The 22,117-nt window shown below is 53.7% G+C and overlaps 2 protein-coding genes across 2 annotated transcripts in view; both read left to right on the top strand.

The window, feature by feature from the left end:
• Positions 1-10,458, top strand: part of LOC144949065 (zinc finger protein DPF3-like) — a 324,698-nt gene extending 314,240 nt beyond the window's left edge. The window contains exon 12 of the transcript XR_013640239.1: positions 10,425-10,458. The gene's annotated coding sequence lies outside the window, so the exon portion shown is untranslated. The remainder of the gene's footprint in view (positions 1-10,424) is intronic.
• On the top strand, positions 1,986-17,916 carry LOC144949064 (protein phosphatase 1A-like). The gene is made up of 7 exons (XM_078878874.1): positions 1,986-2,146; positions 9,848-10,142; positions 10,893-11,644; positions 12,353-12,470; positions 13,231-13,342; positions 13,993-14,050; positions 14,409-17,916. Exons 2-7 carry the CDS (start codon positions 9,884-9,886, stop codon positions 14,436-14,438), a joined length of 1,329 nt encoding a protein of 442 aa, XP_078735000.1. The 5' UTR covers positions 1,986-2,146; positions 9,848-9,883; the 3' UTR covers positions 14,439-17,916.
• Positions 17,917-22,117: the final 4,201 nt, after the last annotated feature.

Below are 22,117 nucleotides of genomic sequence, written 5' to 3'. Positions count from 1 at the left end.
TCACAGATTACACAGCTGTAATTTTCATTCTATTAAATCGATAATTCAAGCTGCACTGTGATCCATCCGTAAAGTGTGTGTTGTGTTGGTGTCAACGCTCTTTCATATCCTCTGTGTTGCAGAGGTGTGGACTCGAGTCATGTGACTTGGACTCGAGTCAGACTCGAGTCATGAATTTGATGACTTGCGACTCGACTTGGACTTGCATAACAATGACTTTGTCCCACCTATGAGGTGTGGACTCGAGTCATGTGAATTGGACTCGAGTCAGACTCGAGTCATGAATTTGATGACTTGCGACTCGACTTGGACTTGCATAACAATGACTTTGTCCCACCTCTGCTGTGTTGTGTGCCTGAATCGTCTTGTTAACAAAATACTTTCTGAGAGAAAAAAGATCATTCATGCATCATGCGTTAACGTCAGTGAGAAGTCAGTTTTAACATTTATTAAAATAGACTAAAAAGCTGCAGACTTAGTGCTGCTTGGAAGCGAATCATCAAACAGTACATTGTTTAAATGCATGCCTATACAGGCCACCATACTTCAACAGGGATTACCGTTGGTACGGCTATTTTAGTTCACACAATCGACAGGAAGTACAAGAACAATGGGCTCCCATAATGCGCATGCATAATGTGCGTTGCTTACCATATAAAGATATAATATAAAGAATAGCACAGAAGTGACGTCATCACAGCTGCCCCTCTATTTAAGGAACGAAACAGGTGGACTTTCCACAAATCTGGCTGTCGCCTGATGAAGCTGGTTGTGATTACTGGCGAAACGTCGTACTCAGATTGTAAATGTTGTGGCTTGGCTCTCCAACACACAACCGGTTAGTGCTGTATACTACACTATACACTACACACTACACTATACACTACACTATACACTACACTATACACTAGTGCTGTACTAGTGACGAATTGGCCACGTTCTGTTTACGTGACAAACCTCACTAGTTGGCTGTGTCGGGTGGTGGCGGGTTTAACGACACATTCATATATTTAAGCCTCACGATAATTTTAGCTGTGACGGTCCCACCTGATGACGGAGACTTGTGTTGCCTCCGAAACGTCGTGATTTCTTATTTTATTTCCATTATTAGTTTTATAAACTTTTAATTTTATTTTTTACCTACGTGACTTTACCGAAAACACCTAAGAGTTATCACTTTAAGAAGTTTCTTGTTCATGTTTTTGTTTGTTGCGGTTGGACCCGAGTCAAGAGCCGCATGGCTCACAGGGCTATTCCTAATCAATGAAACTGCAAAAACTGAAAACGTCATCGCCGGACGGGTCCCTGTAAAAACGTCATCACAATAAAAACATTCGATGTAATGACGGCATCTTCTTGATTCAATCTTAATTTGGGAGCTTTCGTGACTGCAGGAATTATTCTTTGGTTCTTTTCGGTTAAGTCACGTCTAAAAATAAAATAAAATAATAAATCAAAATTTATTTTGATTTATTATTTTATTTTTAGACGTGACTTAACCGAAAAGAACCAAAGAATAATCTTCTTGGTTCTTTCGGTAAAGTCACATAGAAGGGAAATAATAAAATAATAAAAATAAAACATCATAAAATACAATTATGTTTTATTGTTTTATTTTTATTATTTCCCTTCTATGTGACTTTACCGAAAGAACCAAGAAGATGAATCCCTGCAGTCACGAAAGCTTCAAATCGAAAAATGACGGCATCATCATTAGATAAAAGTCGATGTAATTACGTCATCACCGCAATCAAATGGCGATGAAATGACGTCATAACAATAAACAGCAGACGCGATGACGTCATCATAATAAAGAATCTCGTAATAACGTTACATAATTTTTTTCAAGTAGATTTTATGACGGCATCGTAATAAGAAAGTCGATATAATGACGTCTGAATAATAGAGTCGGTGTAATGACGCCATAATAATAATAAAAAAATCTGTTTAACGACGTCATCAAAATAAAGTCGACGCAGTGACGTCATTGCCAAAAATCTGACACTCGCTTAGCTGGGTGACGTCAGTGCGGGGCCCTGCCAAAGGAAGCGGGGGGTCTGAGCGGCGCGGCCTCGCCCTGCGCCTCCCCGCGAGGAGGAGGCCCCGAGCCCGCAGATTAAACAAATCTCCCCTCGTCTCTCGTCAGGTGAGAGCAGCGGCGACGCGGACAGCCGAGCGGCGGGAGGAGGCGAACGGCCGCGGTTTGACGGCTTCCCGCGCTCCGCTCTTCCCATAGGCCCATCTCCCCCCCCCCTCTAGGCGCCGCGGGCTGGCGGAGACAGCGCGCGGCCCCGCGGTGGGCGGCGCTAGGAAAGAGCGTAGGCTTCGGTGTCTGACTCGCGGGAGTTTTGTGCGGCCGCGGCGCCGTGTTTCGTGTGTCAAACGCGTGTCGTGCATCTCCGTTGAGGCTCGCGCATCTCCCGCGAGTTCCACGTATCTCCGTTGAGTCTCGCGCGACGTTTCGGACAATAGGGCATATCCACAGCACACAGAGGCCACATTAAGTAAAGGCACAACGCACGTGTCGCACCGCGTCTTGTTGCTCCTGCACGATGTCCGACGTTTCGCCTCTTCAGTTCCAGCTTGCCCCGATAGAAGCTCTCAGGCACTTTGGGGCAAGTCGCCGTGCAATCACTGAACATGGCTCCCGGGGAAGCGAGGTGCACGTCGGACCGTCGTGCCGAACTGCGCGCGGCGTAGCCCCATGGCAAACCGCGACAAACCCCACAGGAGTAAGACGGAGCACGGAGAGGGGGTGGGGGTGATGGTTCTGTAGCCTCCGTCCGAGGGGGACGCGAGATAGCGGGCACGGGCATCTGTCCGTAGTTTCCTTGCCGGCGAATGCGCCGCGCTATGCCGCACCGACACACGAGAGAGAGAGTTTTGACGGCGCTTTAGGGAGAGGTTACGCGCGATTTCAAAGTTAAGTCCACACGCGACGGTACTTGGCGCCGCAGTGACACCGCACGTCGGTTTTATTGTTTGTTACTGAACTGCACTGACATCTCCCCCCCCCTCGACGCCGTCCCCGCTACACCTGTAGCCCAGAATGCGGCTGCCTGATTGTCAGAAGATGAGCAGCGTGGGTGGGCCACCACCACCACGCCCGATAGGGCGTTTTTGGTGGCAGCAGAGGACAGCGTGGGAAAAAATCTATCTCGCTGCACTCTGCTCCCAACATTTGTCCACACCGATTTTCACCCATCCGCACTGACCGGCGACTTTTTTTTATCGCGTGTAGATTTGTGGAGCGCCTTAGTCAAAGGCACTTTACAATAATTATGAAATTGTACGTAGGATGATAGTGGTTTAAAATAAAGAGTGGGCTTACTCAAAGTGGCGGTGTTGTTATGGTGATAGGAGGACAGGTGGGAGTGGTTAATGAGGGGTTGGGGTAGTGATGGGGTTAGTGACAGGGTTAGTGATAGGGGTTAGTTACAGGGGTAGTGACAGGGGTAGTGATAGGGGTTAGTTACAGGGGTAGTGACAGGGGTAGTGATAGGGGTTAGTTACAGTGGTAGTGACAGGGGTAGTGATAGGGGTTAGTTACAGGGGTAGTGACAGTGGTAGTGACAGGGGTAGTGATAGGGTTAGTGATAGGGTTAGTGATAGGGGTAGTGATAGGGGTAGTGATAGGGGTAGTGATTGGAGTAATGAGACGGGTAGTGATAAAGGTTCTGAGAGGGGTAGTGATGGGGTTAGCGATAAGGGTAATGACAGGGGTAGTGATGAGAGTAATGACAGGGGTAGTGATAGGTGTTGGGGGGTAGGAGTTGCCTGGGGGGTGAGGGGCTGGGAGTGACAGGAGTAGGATGGGCTCAGGAGAAGAGATATTTTAAGGGGGGAGACGAAGCAGGCGAGTGAAGATGCTCGTTTCATACGCAGTGGAAGTTTGTTCCGGTGAAGGGGAGCAAGAAGGGAAAAGGAAGGAAAGCGTGACAGGGTGCAGGGGGAAGGAGGCACACAGAGGGAGAGTGGAGACTGGGAGCGTAGAGGACGGGATGCCAGAGCTGTCAACCCCCAATCAGTGCGCTACCTTACTACAGACCACATTCAGACCTTATTGGTCACCCCGTGCCCCTTATGAATCTCAACGTTCATCCTACAAAGTCCCATCACGAGGGAGAAACACAAACAAATAGACAGTCGCCTCTACTAGACTCACCACTAGTACACTCAGCACTACACTCAGCACTACACTCAGCACTACACTCACCACAAGTACACTCACTACTTGTGCGCTCACCACTTGTACTCACCACTTGTACTCACCACTACATACCTGTCTTCCCTTTATCAGAGCCTACCTTATTACAGACCAATTCAGATCTGCTTGGTCACTCGTGCCCTTATAAGTATTAAGGTTCATTCTACAAAGTCCCATCAAAAGGGAGAAACACCCGTATTAAAACGGCTGTACGCTGTACAGACCTGAAAACTCAATTTCCATGTACAAGAAGAATACGGGGTAAACCATATGGGTTGACAACTATGGGGATGGGGCATGGTAGTGAGATGCGCGAGAAGCAAGATAAGGTGGGGCGAGACCATGGAGAGATTTATGGGGCTAGAGTGAGACATTTAAACAGACGGCGATATCAGACAGTGAGCCAGCGGAGTTGGGAATGTAGAGCGGTAGTGTGGGAATTGTGGGGTAGGTTAAACATGGTGTACAGTCAAACAACCGACTCGGCGTGGGTAGGCCTTCATCCAGCAGTGGATTTTATAAAAGGGCCGTGATTCTACTCGTACTGAATTTGTATTTGTTTCAAGTTGCGGGCGAGGGGGCGGTAGCGTTGGGAGGTGTCGGCGGTTGCCCCTTGGGGCGACGGCCACGGTGGGTGGCGACGAGTCGAACCGTGTGAAAGCACACGATCAAGGAGCTTGTGCACGTTGTGCATGAACAATGTGGTCCCAATTTAATTGTCATTGATGTTAATAAGAGCCAGTCCCGACTGGCACTGCTTATCCGTACGGTTAAGCCGTGTTAACGTGTGTACGCTCAAATCTCCGATTAGCACGGTTGGGTACGTACGGCTGTCTGGAACACTCTTCTTAACAATATTAGCAAGCCACTGGAGCTATGCACTTTTAAATCATCTAAATTGAAAACTAATTTCTTTACTGCTTTTTGCGTTTAGCTTGTCCCCACCCCCGCACCTACGATTACAGTACGGTTGCCTACGTAGGGTGCGAAAGAAGTTCAACATACGTACATCCAAGTCATGTCAAGGGCCAGTGCGAACATGTTTAAGAGCCAGTGGTGACTAGCACTGGCTCTTTACCATCCGTCTGCAAGTTGCAGGGTGGTGGGTGTTCCCGTTCACCGCCGAATCTCAGAACACTTGAACTGGTTTCGGCGTTAATTTTACTTGGAGAATCGTTTTTTTTATTGAGACAATATTTGGGCCCGATACGTGACGTTGTGACGGTTATGAAAAGTAGGGGGATAGAAAGATGGTGAGTGGGCTCGCTGCCCCAAACTATACAAGGGGGTCTCACTGATAGGGGATAAGGTGACTTTTTTTAAGTAAGCGGGAAGGGATATAACTGCAACGCAGCTGACGTGAAGAAAATAAAAATATAAGAGGCGACTGAAACGAGCAATTTTTATTTCCACCCCCTCCGATTCTGGCTTCCGTCTATTTCGGAGTGGTTATGCCCCCCATCCTCGGTCCATGTCTCCCGACTCCTCACCATGGTAACTTATTTCAGGTGTCGTACGAGCCTGGTGCGCCGTTGTTTTTTTTTAATTCATTTCACTCACCGCAAGGAACCGTAGCGACACGACCGCCACTCTACGATAGCTGGGGCGCCAAACTGTGCCATGCGCCCTCTTGCACAGCCTTGTGGGAGCCTCGGCACCAATAACGTTTTTCAATTAAAAAAAGGTTCTTCCGATTACGTTCCAATGACGCACACGTACGTCACGAAAAACAGTCATGATACCACCTAGGTTTACATAGCGTCGACATCCGACTGCATTTCAAGAAGATGTGGGAAGCAGTGGGAATATTGATTTTGTCGAGAGGCAGTCATTGGCAAAGATAGGAACCGGGGGGGGGGGGGAAGGTCTTGAGCCTAGACTTTAACAGGCACATGGAGTTATCAGTGAGGTTGACTGGGAGAAGGGAGTTGCACGCTATTGGGGGGCTCCAAGAGAATGAGCGACCAGCCACTGAGTGAAGGTTGACTGGGGGGTGTCAATCAAAATTCTTGGTTTGCTGGTGCAAAGAGTGCATGGAGGAGGGGATTGGAGTGAGATGAGAGGATAGAGGTTGGGGGAGGAGAGAGTGTGGACGGGAGTAGAGTCGAGACAAGGGGGCGAGGGGGTAGGCAGGGGCGAGTCCGTGCAGGTTCCTGAAGACAGAATCAGAATATTTTTTCTGGAGGAATCCGATGAGCTATTAAACTCTCTTTCACAAATGTCCAGTAGGGGCAGGTCAGAACGTTACAACAATAAACAATACAAAGTATAGGAAAGGTAAACAAATAATGTCGAAATTTATAGCAGAAAAATGTATCTAAACGCGTGTTTGATTCTAAATTTGGAGAGAAAACCCAGAGGACCCGGAGAAAAAAAAAATCCACGCAAACTCCAAATATACAGCAGCAGGTGTCCGGGTCGGGATCGAACCCCTGACCTCCTGCACACCAGGCGAGGTAACATCTCCTAGCCACGTTGGCGATTTATCTGGGATTGGAATGGGAGCCAGCGGGTGGAATGGCATGTTGCTGTGATGTGGTCACGCTTATTTTGGGTGTGGCCGGGCTGGCTTTGGTGGGGCGCCAAAGTGGCGAGATGTTAACTACCTCGCCTGGCATGCAGGAGGTCGTGGGTTCGATCCTGACGCCTGCTGCTGTATATTTGGAGTTTGCGTGTCTCTCTCTCATCATCATCATCACGGTGGCTAGGAAATGTTAACTACCTCACCTGGTATACAGGAGGTCGTGGGTTCGATCCTGACCCCCCTGCCGCCTGCTGCTGTATATTTTGAGTTTGCGTGTCTCTCTCTCATCATCATCATCACGGTGGCTAGGAAATGTTAACTGCCTCACCTGGCATGCAGGAGGTCGTGGGTTCGATCCCGACCCTGACGCTTGCCGTATTTGTGGAGTTTGCATGTTCTTCCCGTGGTCGTGCGGATTTTTCTCTGGGTCCTCTGGTTTTTCCCTCCATTTAGAATCAACATCACGTGTTCAGAGCATTTGGCTGCTATACCTTTTCACGTGATGATAAGCCACTTCGTTGAGCTATCATTTGTGATTGCCAGGTCGCTTCTGACAAAGAGAGTGGGCCTTACCTGGTGAAATAAAAATAGTTTAGTTTTTATCATCTTTGACACATTTGAAACTACGTTCATGAAGATAAAACTAACGCTATGGTCCGAGTTCTTAATCCATAGGAACTCTGGTGAACAAAGGTTTAATTAATTTCGACCTCTTGACATCTTCTAACCTCTTGATGGTAACGCTAGTGTCAGCGACATCATTTTTTTGTCCACTTCTGCTCGTGACAGAATCAAAAGTACGACTGTTGTAACGTACACAAGGAGCCGAGCTCATGAAATCACAACCGAGCTCATAAAATCAAGACAAAGTTTCTTCTCGCTCAGACGTGTGTATATAGAACTTCTTTCGCACACCGTACGTAGCCAACCGTGGCTAATCGGAGGAGCGTGCGGAAGAACAACAAACTAAACACAAAAAATCAGTTCCAAAGAAACGAGTTTCAATCTAGATCATTTACAAGTGCATCGCTCCAGTGGCTTCCTAATAACCTATAGTTTTTTAACATTTAAAACTTGTTAACTAAAACTAAGGCTAGAAACAAACTATGTTTTACACCATTGGAACCTCATTTGCCAGTAAAAAATATGATAATTGGTTTTTTACCCTTCTATCTGGCAACATTATCAGAGTTATGTTTTTTGTTTGCATTTCGACTGCAGGTATTGTGGTCTATGCAAACATGACTCCTTGTAAAAAAAAAAGGTGTCAGTTTTGTTGCCAGATAGAAGGGTAAAATAACAATTATCAAACTTTTTTATTTTACCAGGTAAGGCCTCCAACCGAGCTATTGCGTAGCAGCAGTGGGGTGGCACCTACATCTACTTCTTACTTCCGTCGGCCAGTGGTGCAAATTCCACGTTCCCGCGTCGAGGGCCCGTGTCCACATTGGACGCTTACTGTTGGACAGTACCCCCACTACTTTGTTTGACGTCAGAGGAATGACGGGGCTGAGTTTAACCCCCCGCCCGCCCGCCCCACCTCGACCTGAAGTTGAACTCTCAACCGTCTGACAAGTGCCTTGACCGCGGTGCCACTCCGCTGACAAGTAATGACGGTAATGTAATAATTGATTTGTTGACCCGGTGGTAAAGCCTCACCCTTTCAACAGTCGGTGGGTTACAAAACCAACGGGCCACCACTACCGTGTTCTCTGGACCTTAAGACCCCGACGAAAAATAAGACACACCTCAAACCGATGCCTGGTTTTCAGTAACGTTAAGCAAATCTGGTGATACAAACAGAGACAAATATCCCCCGTATAGCCTTTAAAAGATTGTCGGGGCAAGTGCTGTTAGCGAGTAGCACCAATGAAGGCCGACACGGCGCACGAGGGGGTGGGTGGCCAGCACCACGCCCGGCCGCCTTTGTCTCCCTAGTGGCGATGTTTGCTACACACCTCACCGGGTACTCATTTGAGGCCGAGTCGACCTAGGGGAGGCCCAGGATAGGTTCAGATAATAGTCACCAGTGTTGGCCGTGAGCGGGAATTGAACTCGAGTCGCCGGGTTCATAGCGCAGCGCGCTAATCACTGCACTACTGCAGACACACACACTCATCTACTGCATTATAAGTAAGAGGAGATGTATGCAGAACTCTCTTTCTTTGCCTCCATATATGTGCGTGCATTTTTTTTAGCCCACCAGCCTATTGGATTTCCAGACCCAATATCATCAAGCGGAAATATGTTTAAGCAAGCAAACCCTGGACCACTTTTTCCCCCATCAGGAGCTCGTCGAATCAGGCTTGTTCAACCAATGCCGTGTTATGACCAGATGTGATTTGCAAGAGCTTTACAACACGAGACGGGCCCGGTTCAATGCTCAACGGCGCTACGTTTGTGGCCTGGATAACAAGATGCACCCCCAACTTGAATTTTAAAAAATGCGGGGTGGAAAATGTGCGTCTTATTATCTGAAGAATACGGTAACCGGAGTAGGTGCAGTCGGCTGTTTGTAGGCGAGAAAGGCGAGCGATTGACTCTTAACGGAACAAAACGCTGGCGCCAATGACAAACCCAATGCCTGGTTCTGAACTCCCGTTTGGATAAAAAAATGTCCCGTCTGTGAAAATTAAAAGTGCGGGTTTGACTGGTGCGGCATGTGACGAACGTCTCACTCGCCGCAGCGGTCCGGGCGGGGTGGTAGTGCTGCGCCCTCGTCCAGGGGTCGGCGTCAAACCTGCGGCTCCTGAGTCGCATCGTGCGGTGGCTCGTTGACAACCTACCGCTTCGTGGCGCTACTTTGCTAAAGGGCCGCCGTCTGGTATTGACGAACCGCTGCGGCTCCCTGATCACGGCGAACGGCGCGCGGCACGGACAGCGAGAGAGAGAGAGAGACCCGTGCGAAAACCCACGCAGAAATAGTAATGAGTACGCACAGCGTGCAGGTTCTGTCCTCTCCATTCGTGGCCGTTCTCTAACGAGCTGCGAACGTTTCCTTTCCTCTCGTGAAGCGATGCTGGCGATTGTGACGATAACGGTGACGATAGCGACCGGTGGTGACGACCGTGAACGACGACTACGACCGTGATAACAACCATTTTAACTTTCCACAGCGGCCGAGTGGCCACACGGCTCCGCGCACCGGCGCGATGGGCGCCTTCCTGGACAAGCCCAAGATGGAGAAGCACACGGACCGCGGCGCGGGCAACGGGCTCAAGTACGCGCTGAGCAGCATGCAGGGCTGGCGCGTGGAGATGGAGGACGCGCACACGGCCACCGTGGGCCTGCCGTACGGCCTCGACCACTGGTCCTTCTTCGCCGTCTACGACGGGCACGCGGGCTCGCGCGTCGCCACCTACTGCTCGCAGCACCTGCTCGACCACATCACCTGCAACGCCGACTTCAGAGGTGACGTGTGTGGTGCGTGGCGTGTTGTTATTGGTGTCAACTCGGTGTGGGGAGCGGTGGTGTAGCGGTTAGCGCGACGAGCCCGGCGACCCACGTTCGAATCCCGCTCACGGCCAACACCAATGACGACTTTTATCTGAATCGGTTCTGGGCCTCCCCTAGGTTGACTCAGCCTCAAACGATAACCTGGTGCGGTGCGTTAACATCGCCGCTTGGGGGGCAAAAGCGGTCGGGTGTGGTGCTGGCCACCCACCCCCTCGTGTGCCGTACCGGCCTTCATAGGTGCTACTCGCTAACAGCACTTGCCCCAACAGTCTGTTGCAGGCTATAATGGGGGGATCTTTGTCTTTGTTGTTTCGTTGATCGCGAGGGAACGGCCCGTTGCCCGCTTGCGCGTCGAAGCGTCGTTTACGCCTGGCCATGATCGGCCTCCTCCCGCGATCAGATTAATTAATTCACCGTGCGTGGAGACGCGTTTACTCTTGCTGGTACTGTACCTCCTGCGAAATGATTAATTAATCGACAACCGACGGTTCATGACGTCGACGGTAACAATCATTCTTGTTCCTGGTAGCCGGCCACAATTAAATTAATTCATCGTGACCCACTGCTGACTATCTCCTACCCCTCTTCATTGTCATACAGTAGACCAGTGACACATTTACGGTCGGGGGGGCGGGGTGGTGGGGGGGAACCACGCAGATGAAAAGCCGCTGACCTCACTCGCATCTCTCTTTTTCGCGCCGACAGGCGACTCTGTGGAAGTCACCGGCCCGGGAGGCAAGAAACCGCAGACGGACAACCGGAAGAACGAGGAGGACGACGACGATGAGGAGGAGGACGGCGAAAACGAGCTGGCGGGCAACAACGCGGAGCCGAAGACAAAATCTCCGGCGGGCCCCGACCTGGGCCCCGCGTCCGGCCCCGCCCCGTCGGACGAGCTGTCCGTGTCGAGCGTGAAGACGGGGATCCGCACGGGCTTCCTGCAGATCGACGAGCGCATGCGCGCCTTCTCGGAGCTGCGCAACGGCACGGACCGCAGCGGCTCCACGGCCGTGGCGCTGCTGGCGTCGCCGCGCCGCCTCTACTTCATCAACTGCGGCGACTCGCGCGGCGTGCTGAGCCGGGGCGGGCGCGTCCACCTCTCCACCGAGGACCACAAGCCGTGCAACCCGCGCGAGAAGGAGCGCATCCAGAACGCCGGCGGCAGCGTCATGATCCAGCGCGTCAACGGCTCGCTGGCCGTGTCGCGCGCGCTCGGCGACTTCGACTACAAGTGCGTCGACGGCAAGGGCCCCACCGAGCAGCTGGTGTCGCCCGAGCCCGAGGTGTACGCGCTGGAGCGCGACGGCGCCCTCGACGAGTTCGTGGTGCTCGCCTGCGACGGCGTCTGGGACGTGGTGGGCAACGAGGAGCTGTGCGCCTTGGTGCGCTCGCGCCTGCTGCTCACCGACGACCTGGAGGCCGTGTGCAACCACGTGCTCGACACGTGCCTCTACAAGGTGAGCGTGCGTGTGTTTTGCCTGGCACAAGCGTCGTGGTGACGTCACCGCCACTTAGTGGCGAATGGCGGTTGTTGTTGGTGTGTTTTGCGTGTGGGGAGCGGTGGTGTGGTGGTTAGCGCGCCGCGCTACCAACCTGGTGACCCGAGTTCGATTCCCGCTCATGGCCAACACACCGGTGAGGAATATCTGAACCGGTCCTGGGCCTCCCCTAGGTCGACTCGGGAGACAAAGGTGGCCGGGCGTGGTGTTGGCCACTCAACCCTTTGTGTGCCGTGCCGATCCTTCATAGGTGCTACTCGCTAAAGGCACTTGCTCCAACATTTTGTTGAGTCTATACGGAGGATCTTTGTCTTTGTGCCTGTGGGTGTGGGGAGCGGAAGTCGTAGCAGTTAACGTGCTGCGCTACAAACCCGGTGACCCGAGTTCGATTCCTGCTCACAGCCACCAACACCGGTAACGATTAATTATCTGAACCGGTGCCGGGACGTCCGAAGGTTGACGCAGGATTAAGTGAGGGGCCGAGACGTCGTTGAGAGTCTCGCCCGTCGCGTTCTCCGACGGAGTAGGGGAGGGCCTTCATCCAGCAGTGGATTGACAGAAGGCCTGTGTGTGTGCATCAATTAATTTGGCGGTGACGAACAAACGAACGAATGAATGTGGAGGAATGAATGACCGTGTGTTACTGTGTGACCCTCCCCCCACCAGGGGAGCCGGGACAACATGAGCGTCGTGCTGGTCACGTTCCCTGGCGCGCCCAAGCCCTGCCCCGAGGCCATCAAGCGTGAAGCGGAACTCGACGCTTACCTGGAGGCGAAAGTCGAAGGTCAGTGGGCGAGCGAGGGTTGTGGGGGGGGTGGGGAGGGTCGGCGTGAGCCGCACGGCATGCTGGGTGGGAACCGGACAGTGGTGGCGGCGGCGGCAAGCGGTTGTGCTTTTTTAATGTAAATTGGCGATGACTTGGAGGTCCGTGGCGATTCATTCGCTCGGTCGATCGGAGTTGACGACTTGATGCGTCTGGCGGAAGTGTGCGCTCGAGAATCGAATATTTTCGTCGCGCGTCAAGATTGACAGAGCGCTTTCGTTATTTCTGGTTTGTAACTGGAACACGGGCGAGACGGAACAAATGAGGCCCATCGGCTCCATACGAGGAACAGGGACGGAACAAAATGAGACGGTATAAACGAGGCGCGTGCGTTGTGTGCGTGTGTACATGTGCGAAAGTGCACGCACGTGTGTTCATTTGCGCATCTGTGCACGTGTGTGTGTATGTCCCCAAGGTTGACTTGGCCTCATGATTACCTGGTGCAGTTTGTAAATATTGCCACTCATGGAGACAAAGGCGGCCGGGCGTGGTGCCGTGCCGGCCTATATAGTTTGAAAGCTCATTTCTTGAGTACTGCTTCATGTACGTATGTTGTCTTTCCCCTGCACCTCCGATTAGCACGGTCGGCTACGTACGGTGTGAAAGAAGTTCAACATACGTACGTAGGTGCTGGCTAACAGCACTTGCCTCAACAGTCTGTTAAGGCTATACGGTGTGTGTGGGGGGGGGCGGCGGGACCTTTGTGTTTGTTGTGGAGCAGAGATCCTGGAGAAGCACGGCATGGAGGGGATGCCCGACCTCCTCTACGTCATGAGGACCATGGCCACCGAGCCAATCCCCAACCTCCCGCCCGGCGGGGGGCTCGCCAGCAAGTGAGGGGGGCGGGGGTGGGGGGGGGCGGGGGTGGGGGGGGCGGCCTTCCTGCCCACACACACAGTCACGCAACAACAACAACAACAACAATTAAACGCGTTAATTTGTCATCAAGCTGCGCTTGGCAGTGCGTGAAAGAATGCGCACTGGAGAATTATCTCAACGCGAGACGTTGATCCTAAATGAGGAGGGAAAAACCGGAGGACCCGGAGAAAAATCCACGCGACCGCGGGAAGAACACGCACATTTCAAAACATACAGGGGTCAGGGTCGGCATCGAACCCACGACCTCCTGCATACCAGGCAAGGTAGTTAACATCTCACCACCACGACCGGTTTAGATATTCGCCACCGATTTTGGCCTTGAGCTGATATCGAACTCGGGTCGCCGTGTTCGTAGTGCAGTGCGCCCACCACTGCGCACTATCGCTAACGTATGCACACACACGCCACACACACGCCACACACACGCCACACACACGCCACACACACGCCCTCGCGTTTGTTGTGATATAGCTCTGTGATCTAGCGTCGTGTGTCATACGGCTCTGCAGCGTTGTTCTCTAACCCCTGAGCGCGTACCCGACCTCACGGCCGCTCGTGAGCTTGTCGCCCCGGTTCATGCCGATGCTTGCGTTTTGTTTGGCAGGCGCGGAGTGATCGAAGCGGCGTACAACCGGCTCAACCCATACAAGGAGGAGGAGCTGGTAAGGAAGACGATCGTAATGCCCATCATCGTAACAGCGCACTTCGTTTACCTCGGAAAGCCTCGGCGAGTCTCAAGACTTTTTTCAGGAGGGTCCTGCCAAATTTTCCCGGCCTGGGGGTGGGGGGGGGGTGGTGGCGACGATTTGCCGCCACCGTAAGCCAAGTCCGTCTCTCTCCTGCGAGCAACGGAGCGGCGCGCCCGATCGCTCGGGCGTGGACCCGCCGTCACCGAGACCGCGGAGTTGTGCGCGGGCGAGAGAGCTGCACGCCCCGACACGCCGGCGGTGAGCGTCTCTGCGGTTGTCATTACATTTATTTATTTACTACGGCCGCGTTTCCGTGTGCGCCTCCCCGCAGGGTCCCGTGGATATGGACGACACGTGGTAACGGCCTTACCACGGACGACGACGACGACGACACCGACACCCGCAGGCGGAACCTTACCTCTCCACCGCACCCGGACTCCTCGACGCGCCGCGGCACGAGCTGGCCCCTGCTTCCCCTCAACCCCGGGGACCGCCCCAACACCCACACACACCGTCCCCCCCCCCCCCAACTCCTGCCCCCCACCACCCCGCCCCCCACACACACACGACCCCCAATCTCCCCAACTCACTTCACGCCTCCCATACACTCACACAAGTGGTGCTGGCCCAATCGACGACCCTACCCCCTCCCTCCCTCCCTCCACTCCACCCTGCCCCCCCCCCCCCCCGTCTGTGCGTTGTTAAAAACAAATGTTGAATCAAATTTTATTGAACGTGCCCTGCGGAGTGCGAGGCCGCAGCGCTGCACGTGCCGGTTTCTACCGGAAGCAAAAGTACATTTCACCGTGTCCCCCCCTCCTGTACACGTTGACACCAGCTCACCCCCCTCCCACCCATCGGATGGATTTTTCGTGATTTGAGGGTCGATGTTCGTTTCAAGAATCCATTGTGTTTTCTTTTGCTTGCACCATGTCTGTACCGTCTGTCTTGTACCGCTCGGCGCGTGTGTGCCGCAAGCTTTGTTTTGCCTGTCTCCGTACGCTCCGTCTCATTTCTACCCTCTTGTCTCATTTCTTTGGCCTCTTGGATGTTCCTTCTCATTTCTTCCGTCTCGTGCACGAGATGCCATTCTGCCACGGACACGGCATCCCATTCTCTCGTACTCCCCTATATCATCTCTATTACATTGCCGCCGCCTCGTTCGTACGGTCCCATCCCGTCTCGTTCTCGCCTGTCGTTCGTGTCGCCTGTCTCGTCACGTCGTCCTCCTAAGCGTACATATGATGATTTGCGCGAGTCGCAAATGACCGATTCTCGCGCGTTTCCATGCATGTTATCGCGAGCGTTTGAATCGGCGAATCGTTGCATCGTTACACGCCTGCCGTCTTCCTTCACACTTCCCCTTAGCCCCTCCCCGTGTCCACGTGCGCGAGTGTGCGCGTGCGTCCGCTTGCGCGTGCGTGCGAGGTGTTAAATAGTCGCGTTCGGGTTGCGGATGTGTACAGGCGACCGGGCTCCTTGTCTGTCGGTAGTGGCGGTCGCGCCGTTGCCGTTCTGGTGGCGGCTACGGCGTTCCCTTTCGTAGCGCTCGTGTGTCAAGTGCTGAAGGGGGCAGGGGGGGGGGAGAAGCTCCATATCCCGTAAACGATTTACGCGGCCAAGAACTGGAACGGCTCGACATTGTTGCAATGGGGAGGAGGGGTAGACGAAGCAAACTCTGGCCTGACGTCTAAACACTAACCCAGCTGGCCACCCAGCCACTCGTACCAGCCCTGGCTGTGACTCTATCTGGCTAACCAGCCCCAAGTAGTCGTCCTCGCTGTGACTCTAACCATCTCACAAACCAGTCGCCGGTTCCATTCCTATCTTTGGTGCTAACAAATAGCAAACCATGAGTCTCTTCTAGCCATCCGGCCACTTAACTTATCTCTTGCACTGGCTGAAGCCGAACTAAATAGCCAACCAAGACATTAATACGAGCCCAAGCATTGATCCTGACAAACTAACCCGGCCACGAGTGCTGTGCTTCTCGTAGACCATTGGGGCCAAGACGAACATCAACCGAATAGTCGGCCATTCCCTCGCCGTGGCAGTAGTATCCTTACCACCGACTACGAGCCACCGGAGCTGTGCGCTTTTAACTAATCTGGATTGAAAACTCAATTCTTTAGAACTGCTTTTTTTCGTTTAGTTGTCCCACCCACACCGCCGATTAGCACGCTTTGGCTACGTATGGTGCGAAAGAAGTTCAACGTACTTGCGTATAACCCCACCGCGACTTTGTAGCCCCCCCCCCCCCCCCCCCCCATTCAACTTCCAGGTTTTTGGAATTCGCAGCGTCGGCAACGAACGGCCCCTTTTGCCCCGTTTGCCCCTTTTGCCCGTGTTCCACCCGTGACCGAATATCCGTGAGGGTCGCCGCGAGGCAGTACGGCGTGCACCTCCTCATGCCTCCCCCTCTCGCTGTGGTGCAGCCGCTCGGCTCTCCGATCATTCGAGTCAAATCGATGAATCTCGTGGCCCCTGCAGGGACGGCTTCCCACTGGGGGAAGCCCGGGAGAGACCCTCCAGAGCAGTGGTTCTTAACCGGGGGAGGAGGGGGTGGTTACGCGACACGATTTATAAATGTGTGAAGTTATATCGTACGTGAGAGTCCTGATGTATGAATCTGCCACTATAAAATAACTACGATACAATTTAAATCCACACGGTAACCTACAACGATATAGAATAACTTTCTAAACTCGGTTTATCGTAGACGGTGTTGGCTTCCAGGAGTAGCCAGCGAGCACCAACTAATTTCATCACCCGTGCAGTTTCTAGCAGCTAGTTAGGGATACATAAAAAAAATGGAAAATTTGTTAAAATATTGATGTTCCTTATTCGTACATTTATTTCTCAGAACCATGTTGGGTCAGGCAAGGGGGATGGGGGGGCTTACTCGGTTGAGACAATTCAACAAGGTGGGGTAAAGTCGCGAACAAAAGTTTCAGAACCGCTGCTCTCGAGGATTGTTTTGGCCTGCTCTGCCACGTTCGCCTCGACATCTTTTGAAGAAGTGGGGCAGTCCCCAATCTCTACTCCGCCACACACGGCCTGCCGATCGCCTGTCTGTGGTGCACACATTGATACCGCTGGCAGGACAGAGGCGCACACCTGGAATTCTAATCGACGGCCTCCGTGGATTGCGCGCCCAGTTTGCTAACCCCGTTACAGGCACGGCAGCATCCAATCGATCGATCTCTAATCATCGGTCCGAGTACTTGACACAGGATCGCGTGAAATTATTGGGGAGGGGGCGGGGGGGATAACCTCTGCTTCCATGTGTGCCGCTGGACGGGAGGTGATTGGCGGGCGGGTTTCAGGAGACAATGTGGGGGGGGGGGGGGGGGGCCGCAGCAGCGGCAGCCATTTATAAAGTGGCCCTAAAAATCGACCAAGAGTCGATTTGCAATTTTGCAGCGGCCAATCCGCCCAGCTCCACTGCTGCTGCGTGCGGACAGCGCGAGGCGGCGCGCACCCCACGGATGTCGCGCGCCCCAGTGTGTCACGCCCCTCAGGGTGTCGCGCGCCCCACGGTGTCTCGCGCCCCACGGGTGTCGCGCGCGATGTCTCCTCCTCCCCAGGGCCCTGCCAAGGAGCGGCCGCCACCGCTTCTGTGCGGCGCTATGGCCGAACGTTTCCTCCGAAGCGAAGCATTACAAAACCCCCTCTCGTCGACGACACGTTATTGTTACAATTACGATGAATGTTGTTTTTTCTAAAAGAATGGAATTCCTCTTTTAACGTTTTTAATTGGTATTATTTTTTTAAACAATGTGGTTTTTTTGGTACCGCGGTGATTAACGGCATGTGCTTAAAAGAAAAGACAAACATCCCCCAATGTAGTTTTAGTGATTGTTGCGCGCAGCTGAATCGTCATTGCTGCTGCTGCTGTTTGTACAAAGCTTCGTTTGGTGCGACGCGCTTTTCTGCTCCTCTGCCCGCCAGTCTGCGTGCCTGCAGTGGGACGGGACTATTGGCCGACCGATCGATTGACCGATCGATTGATCGATTGACCGATCGATCGACTGATCGATTGATTGACCGATCGATCGACTGATCGATCAACCGACTGACCGTTCGGGAAGAAGGTGCAGCCTTCACTAGGCTTGCTTGCACCGCTGCCTGCAGAAGGGCCTCCAGGCGACAGTCCCTCTCGAGATGGGGGGGGGGGGGGTGCCCTACTCTGCCACGCCGGTCACACGGCTTGGCACAGGTGGCACCACACGCGACCTTCTTTCCCGATCGACTGAATGCGGTATGCCCATTTCTGCTGCCGGCTGGAGAGGCCGGGTAGGGGGCGGGGGTGGCCGGGGGAGGGGGGCGATTTACAGAGCGCGCTTATTGTTTTAACTCCTGTGCCGTGAGATGAATTGATTCGATTGAACCCGGTGACCTCTGGATTAGACCGCACGTCCAGCGTGCCGACCATTGCACAGCGCGGCGACCCCCGTCGGGAAGAAGGCGCGACCCCGCAGTAGAATTGGTGGGCGCAGCGGTGAGACGTCCGTGTCAAGTTCCTTTTCGTGGGACCAGCCAAACCATCGAATGGTAGTCGTGGGAACCAAGTGAATTCAGGGATCAACGTCGTTATTTTGTCGGCGAGTGCCGACTCGGCGCTGTTGGAAGACGGCATGCTTGGTACGGGGAACTTCGCGACAAGGTTTTGGCTGTGTTGGTTTTTGTTTTGTTTAAGTGTCGCTGCTGTGTCGATCGACGAAGACGACACGGCAGAGTCACAACCTGTGTCTTGGAGTCGAGAAGTGCGATTTCGCCTCCTGGGGACCCCCCGGTCAGCCACCGTTGTGCACAGACGTGCGTGTCCTGCGCTGTTGTCAATCCACTGGTAGACATACGCGCGTGTCGGGGTAAGGGGGGGGGGGTTATTAAACTATTTTAAACTATTATGATTTTTTTACCCGGTTAAGGCCCACTGAGCTACATGGCTAATTTTCAGAAGCGACCTGGTCCCAAGTGATAGCCCAACGGAAGTGGCTCGTCGTCATCATCATCATCACATGGAAGTTCATAGCAGCAGCAGCAGCCAAATACCCTTGATCGCTTGACGCCTATTCTAAATGTGGAGAGAAAACTCCCGGATGACCCGGAGAAAAAGTCCACGCGACCACGGGAAGAGAGAGGGAGACGCCGCAAACAACTCCAAATTTATACAGCAGCAGGCGTTAGGGTCGGGATGGAACCCACGACCTCCTGTACACCAGGCGAGGTAGTTAACATATCCTAGCCACCGTGATGATGAATGAGAGAGACACGCAAACTCCAAATATACAGCAGCAGGCGTCAGGGTCGGGGTGGAACCCACGACCTCCTGTACACCAGGCGAGGTAGTTAACATATCCTAGCCACCGTGATGATAAGAGAGAGAGACACGCAAACTCCAAATATACAGCAGCAGGCGTCAGGGTCGGGGTGGAACCCACGACCTCCTACATATCAGGGGAGGCAGATAACCTCTCGCCAGCACTGTGCATCTGCTTCAGACTGGTCATCGCGTGTTAGCGAATGCGCCACCGTTATGGGTTTTAAAGTTAACTTCCACGTGCCGGGCTCGGTAGACCAACATGGATCGGATCCCATCGCGCGTTCCGTGACATTGCCGGTACACGATTCTTTATGAACGGAGCTGTGGGGACTCTTAAGTCTGGAATCGTAGGAAAACCACAGCTCTGTTATTGGCTCGCGGTCTGGATGCAGTCTGTTAAATTCAACAGCGACCCCCCCCCCCGACTCCGATTTCCTACGAGTCGAATTATCTGGACTCGTTCTTTCTCACTATTCGGAGACACCTTGGGCCTGCAGAAACAAAACAACAATACGAAGCAGTTATTTTTCCCTTCTATTCCAGACCCCTGTATACTGTATCGTGTCTGTGGGGATTCTTAGAGTGTCTGTGGGCTCCGGTTGATGCTGTGAGTCGTGTTGTATCCACCCCCCCCCCGTCGCCAACTTCTGGGTTTGCCACTCCCAATGCCCGCGTCTCTAATCTGCCGCCCTGCGCCACGCTGCCCACGTGCTCCACGCTGCCCACGTGCTCCACCCTGCCCACGTGCTCCACCCTGCCCACGTGCTCACCCTGTACGCGTGCGCCACCCACCAACACAAACCTCCGCTTTCTGGTTAAACCTCTCAACGCTTCGCTGCCACCACCTCTTATTGACGTCCAATTGTGTATTGGACCCTATCCTTGCAATCGTGGAATAGAAATCGCAGTCGTGGGGGGGGGGGTGTACACGACCGAATCCCGAGTGGCTAGACCAACGGTGTTGTTCACGGAGCGATCGGAGAAGGGATTGAGTTCGAACGAAGGCGGTGATGCCGGCGAGAGGACGGCACCCGTGGCGGAGGAGTTGTGTTCTCGTCGCTTCATTTTGAGCCGACGAGGGGGCCGGCGGGGGAGGGTTTGTCAGACGGTCCGTGACGTTACCGGAGTCATGAGCAGATGTGGACTCTGCGCGCTCGCCTCGTGCCGTGAAAGTTTGACGACGACCTCGCGTGGCGCCGGCAGCAGAGCGAATACGCGCTCCCCCCCCCCCCCATTTGTCGCCTTCGCAACTTGTCTCCGAGCGTGAGCTTGTCTGCGACCGACTGTTCCCCACACCCCCAAACCCGCCTCGCTGCCAGACAGAGAGGGAGAGAGCGTGGGCTGGGATTTACCGACCGCTCACCCCCCGCCACGCACCACAACCGGCTCCGCAGACAACGCTCGCTCTCACGCGGTGGAGGAGACCTCGTGTGGCAGAACGGCATTTTTATTTGGGGGGGAGGGAGGGGGGTATAGTTTACTTTCCCAAACCACGTGTACCATCCGTGCCACCGTGTCTCTCTTTCCCCACTCCCACACCCCTATTTGATAAATAAATCAGTAAAACCGCTGCTTTTTGAAGCGTCGGCAATGTTATTTTTTTGGCTCGACGTCTACACGTGATTCCTCTCGAGGTCCGCTCTGTGCGCACAGTCCCCGCGCGCTGCTGTTGCTGCCCCCTGGCCCCCTGGCACCCCTCGACCAAATCTGCCGGGAGATGACGCCAGACGCAGGCGGATCTCGGAAGCTAAGCAGGCGGGAGCCTGCGCCTGGGACGGCCGTTAAGAGACGCGCCGTCAGGAGCTGTGCTCCGTTGGAGGTGGGTCCTGCAGACGGCATTGCAGGCAATTCCACTCTTGTCCTGCACTGCTTCGATGGCTCTCGCGTCTGAACGCTGCTTGCCCTTGGACAACCAGCACTGCCGACGCAACGTGAGATGTGGCCTAATAAGCCCGACGACCCATCATGGCGTTGGGAGGCGCTCATCCAGCAGTGGATTGACGGGGGGGGGGGGGGCTCAGCCAGTGGTGGAAATTCAAGGCTTCCACGGCGGCGGGGCAGTGTTTGTCAACAACAGGGTGAGCTGTCGCTACTCGTTTACCAAGTGGTTCAATTCCGCCGTGTGTGGAACATTTCCCCACGCTGATGGGACGATGATCATTGACGGTGATCGTTGATGGTCGTCATTGATGGTGATGATGATGGGGGGGAGGGGCCTCATTGACCTTCAGGATTTTGATCTCGTGACAAAAAGAATGCCGCTCAACTAACCGAGTTAAGATGCGAATTTTGGCCTTTTTAAACATTTGTTCGTGAAAACGTAAATATCCAAACGTGAAAAAAAATTACGATATGCTTTCCTTTGTAAAAAAAAATGAAACGTGTGTGATTTAAAAGAATAATGCCGATAAATAAACTTTCTTTGCCCCCTACCTGCAAACTTCCGCGAAGCATGGAGGAGGGAGGTGGAGGGGGGGGGGTGGAGGGGGGAGGAGGGGGATGGAGGGGGGGTGGAGAGGAGGGGAGGAGGGGGGGTGGAGGGTGAAGGAGGGAGGAGGAGGGGAGGGGGGAGGAGGGGGGTGGAGGGGGAGGAGGAGGAAGAGGGGGGAGGGAGGAGGAGGGGGGAGGAGGGAGGAGGAAGGAGGCGTGGCTACCACGGCGTCACTCGCCTGAGCGGCCAATAAGAGCCGCACACATCAGACACCACGTGACGC

The sequence above is a fragment of the Lampetra fluviatilis genome, chromosome 52, assembly GCF_964198595.1.
Source record: "Lampetra fluviatilis chromosome 52, kcLamFluv1.1, whole genome shotgun sequence".
Classification (NCBI taxonomy): domain Eukaryota; kingdom Metazoa; phylum Chordata; class Hyperoartia; order Petromyzontiformes; family Petromyzontidae; genus Lampetra; species Lampetra fluviatilis.
This window is presented reverse-complemented; position numbering and strand designations above follow the sequence as displayed.

Excerpts from the sequence above, each read along its gene's own strand:
- LOC144949064 (XM_078878874.1), top strand. The coding sequence starts at position 9,884 with ATGGGCGCCTTCCTGGACAAGCCCAAGATGGAGAAGCACACGGACCGC. Across the intron at positions 11,645-12,352 it reads TCGACACGTGCCTCTACAAG|GGGAGCCGGGACAACATGAG; the intron begins GTGAGCGTGCGT and ends TCCCCCCACCAG. Across the intron at positions 12,471-13,230 it reads CCTGGAGGCGAAAGTCGAAG|AGATCCTGGAGAAGCACGGC; the intron begins GTCAGTGGGCGA and ends GTTGTGGAGCAG.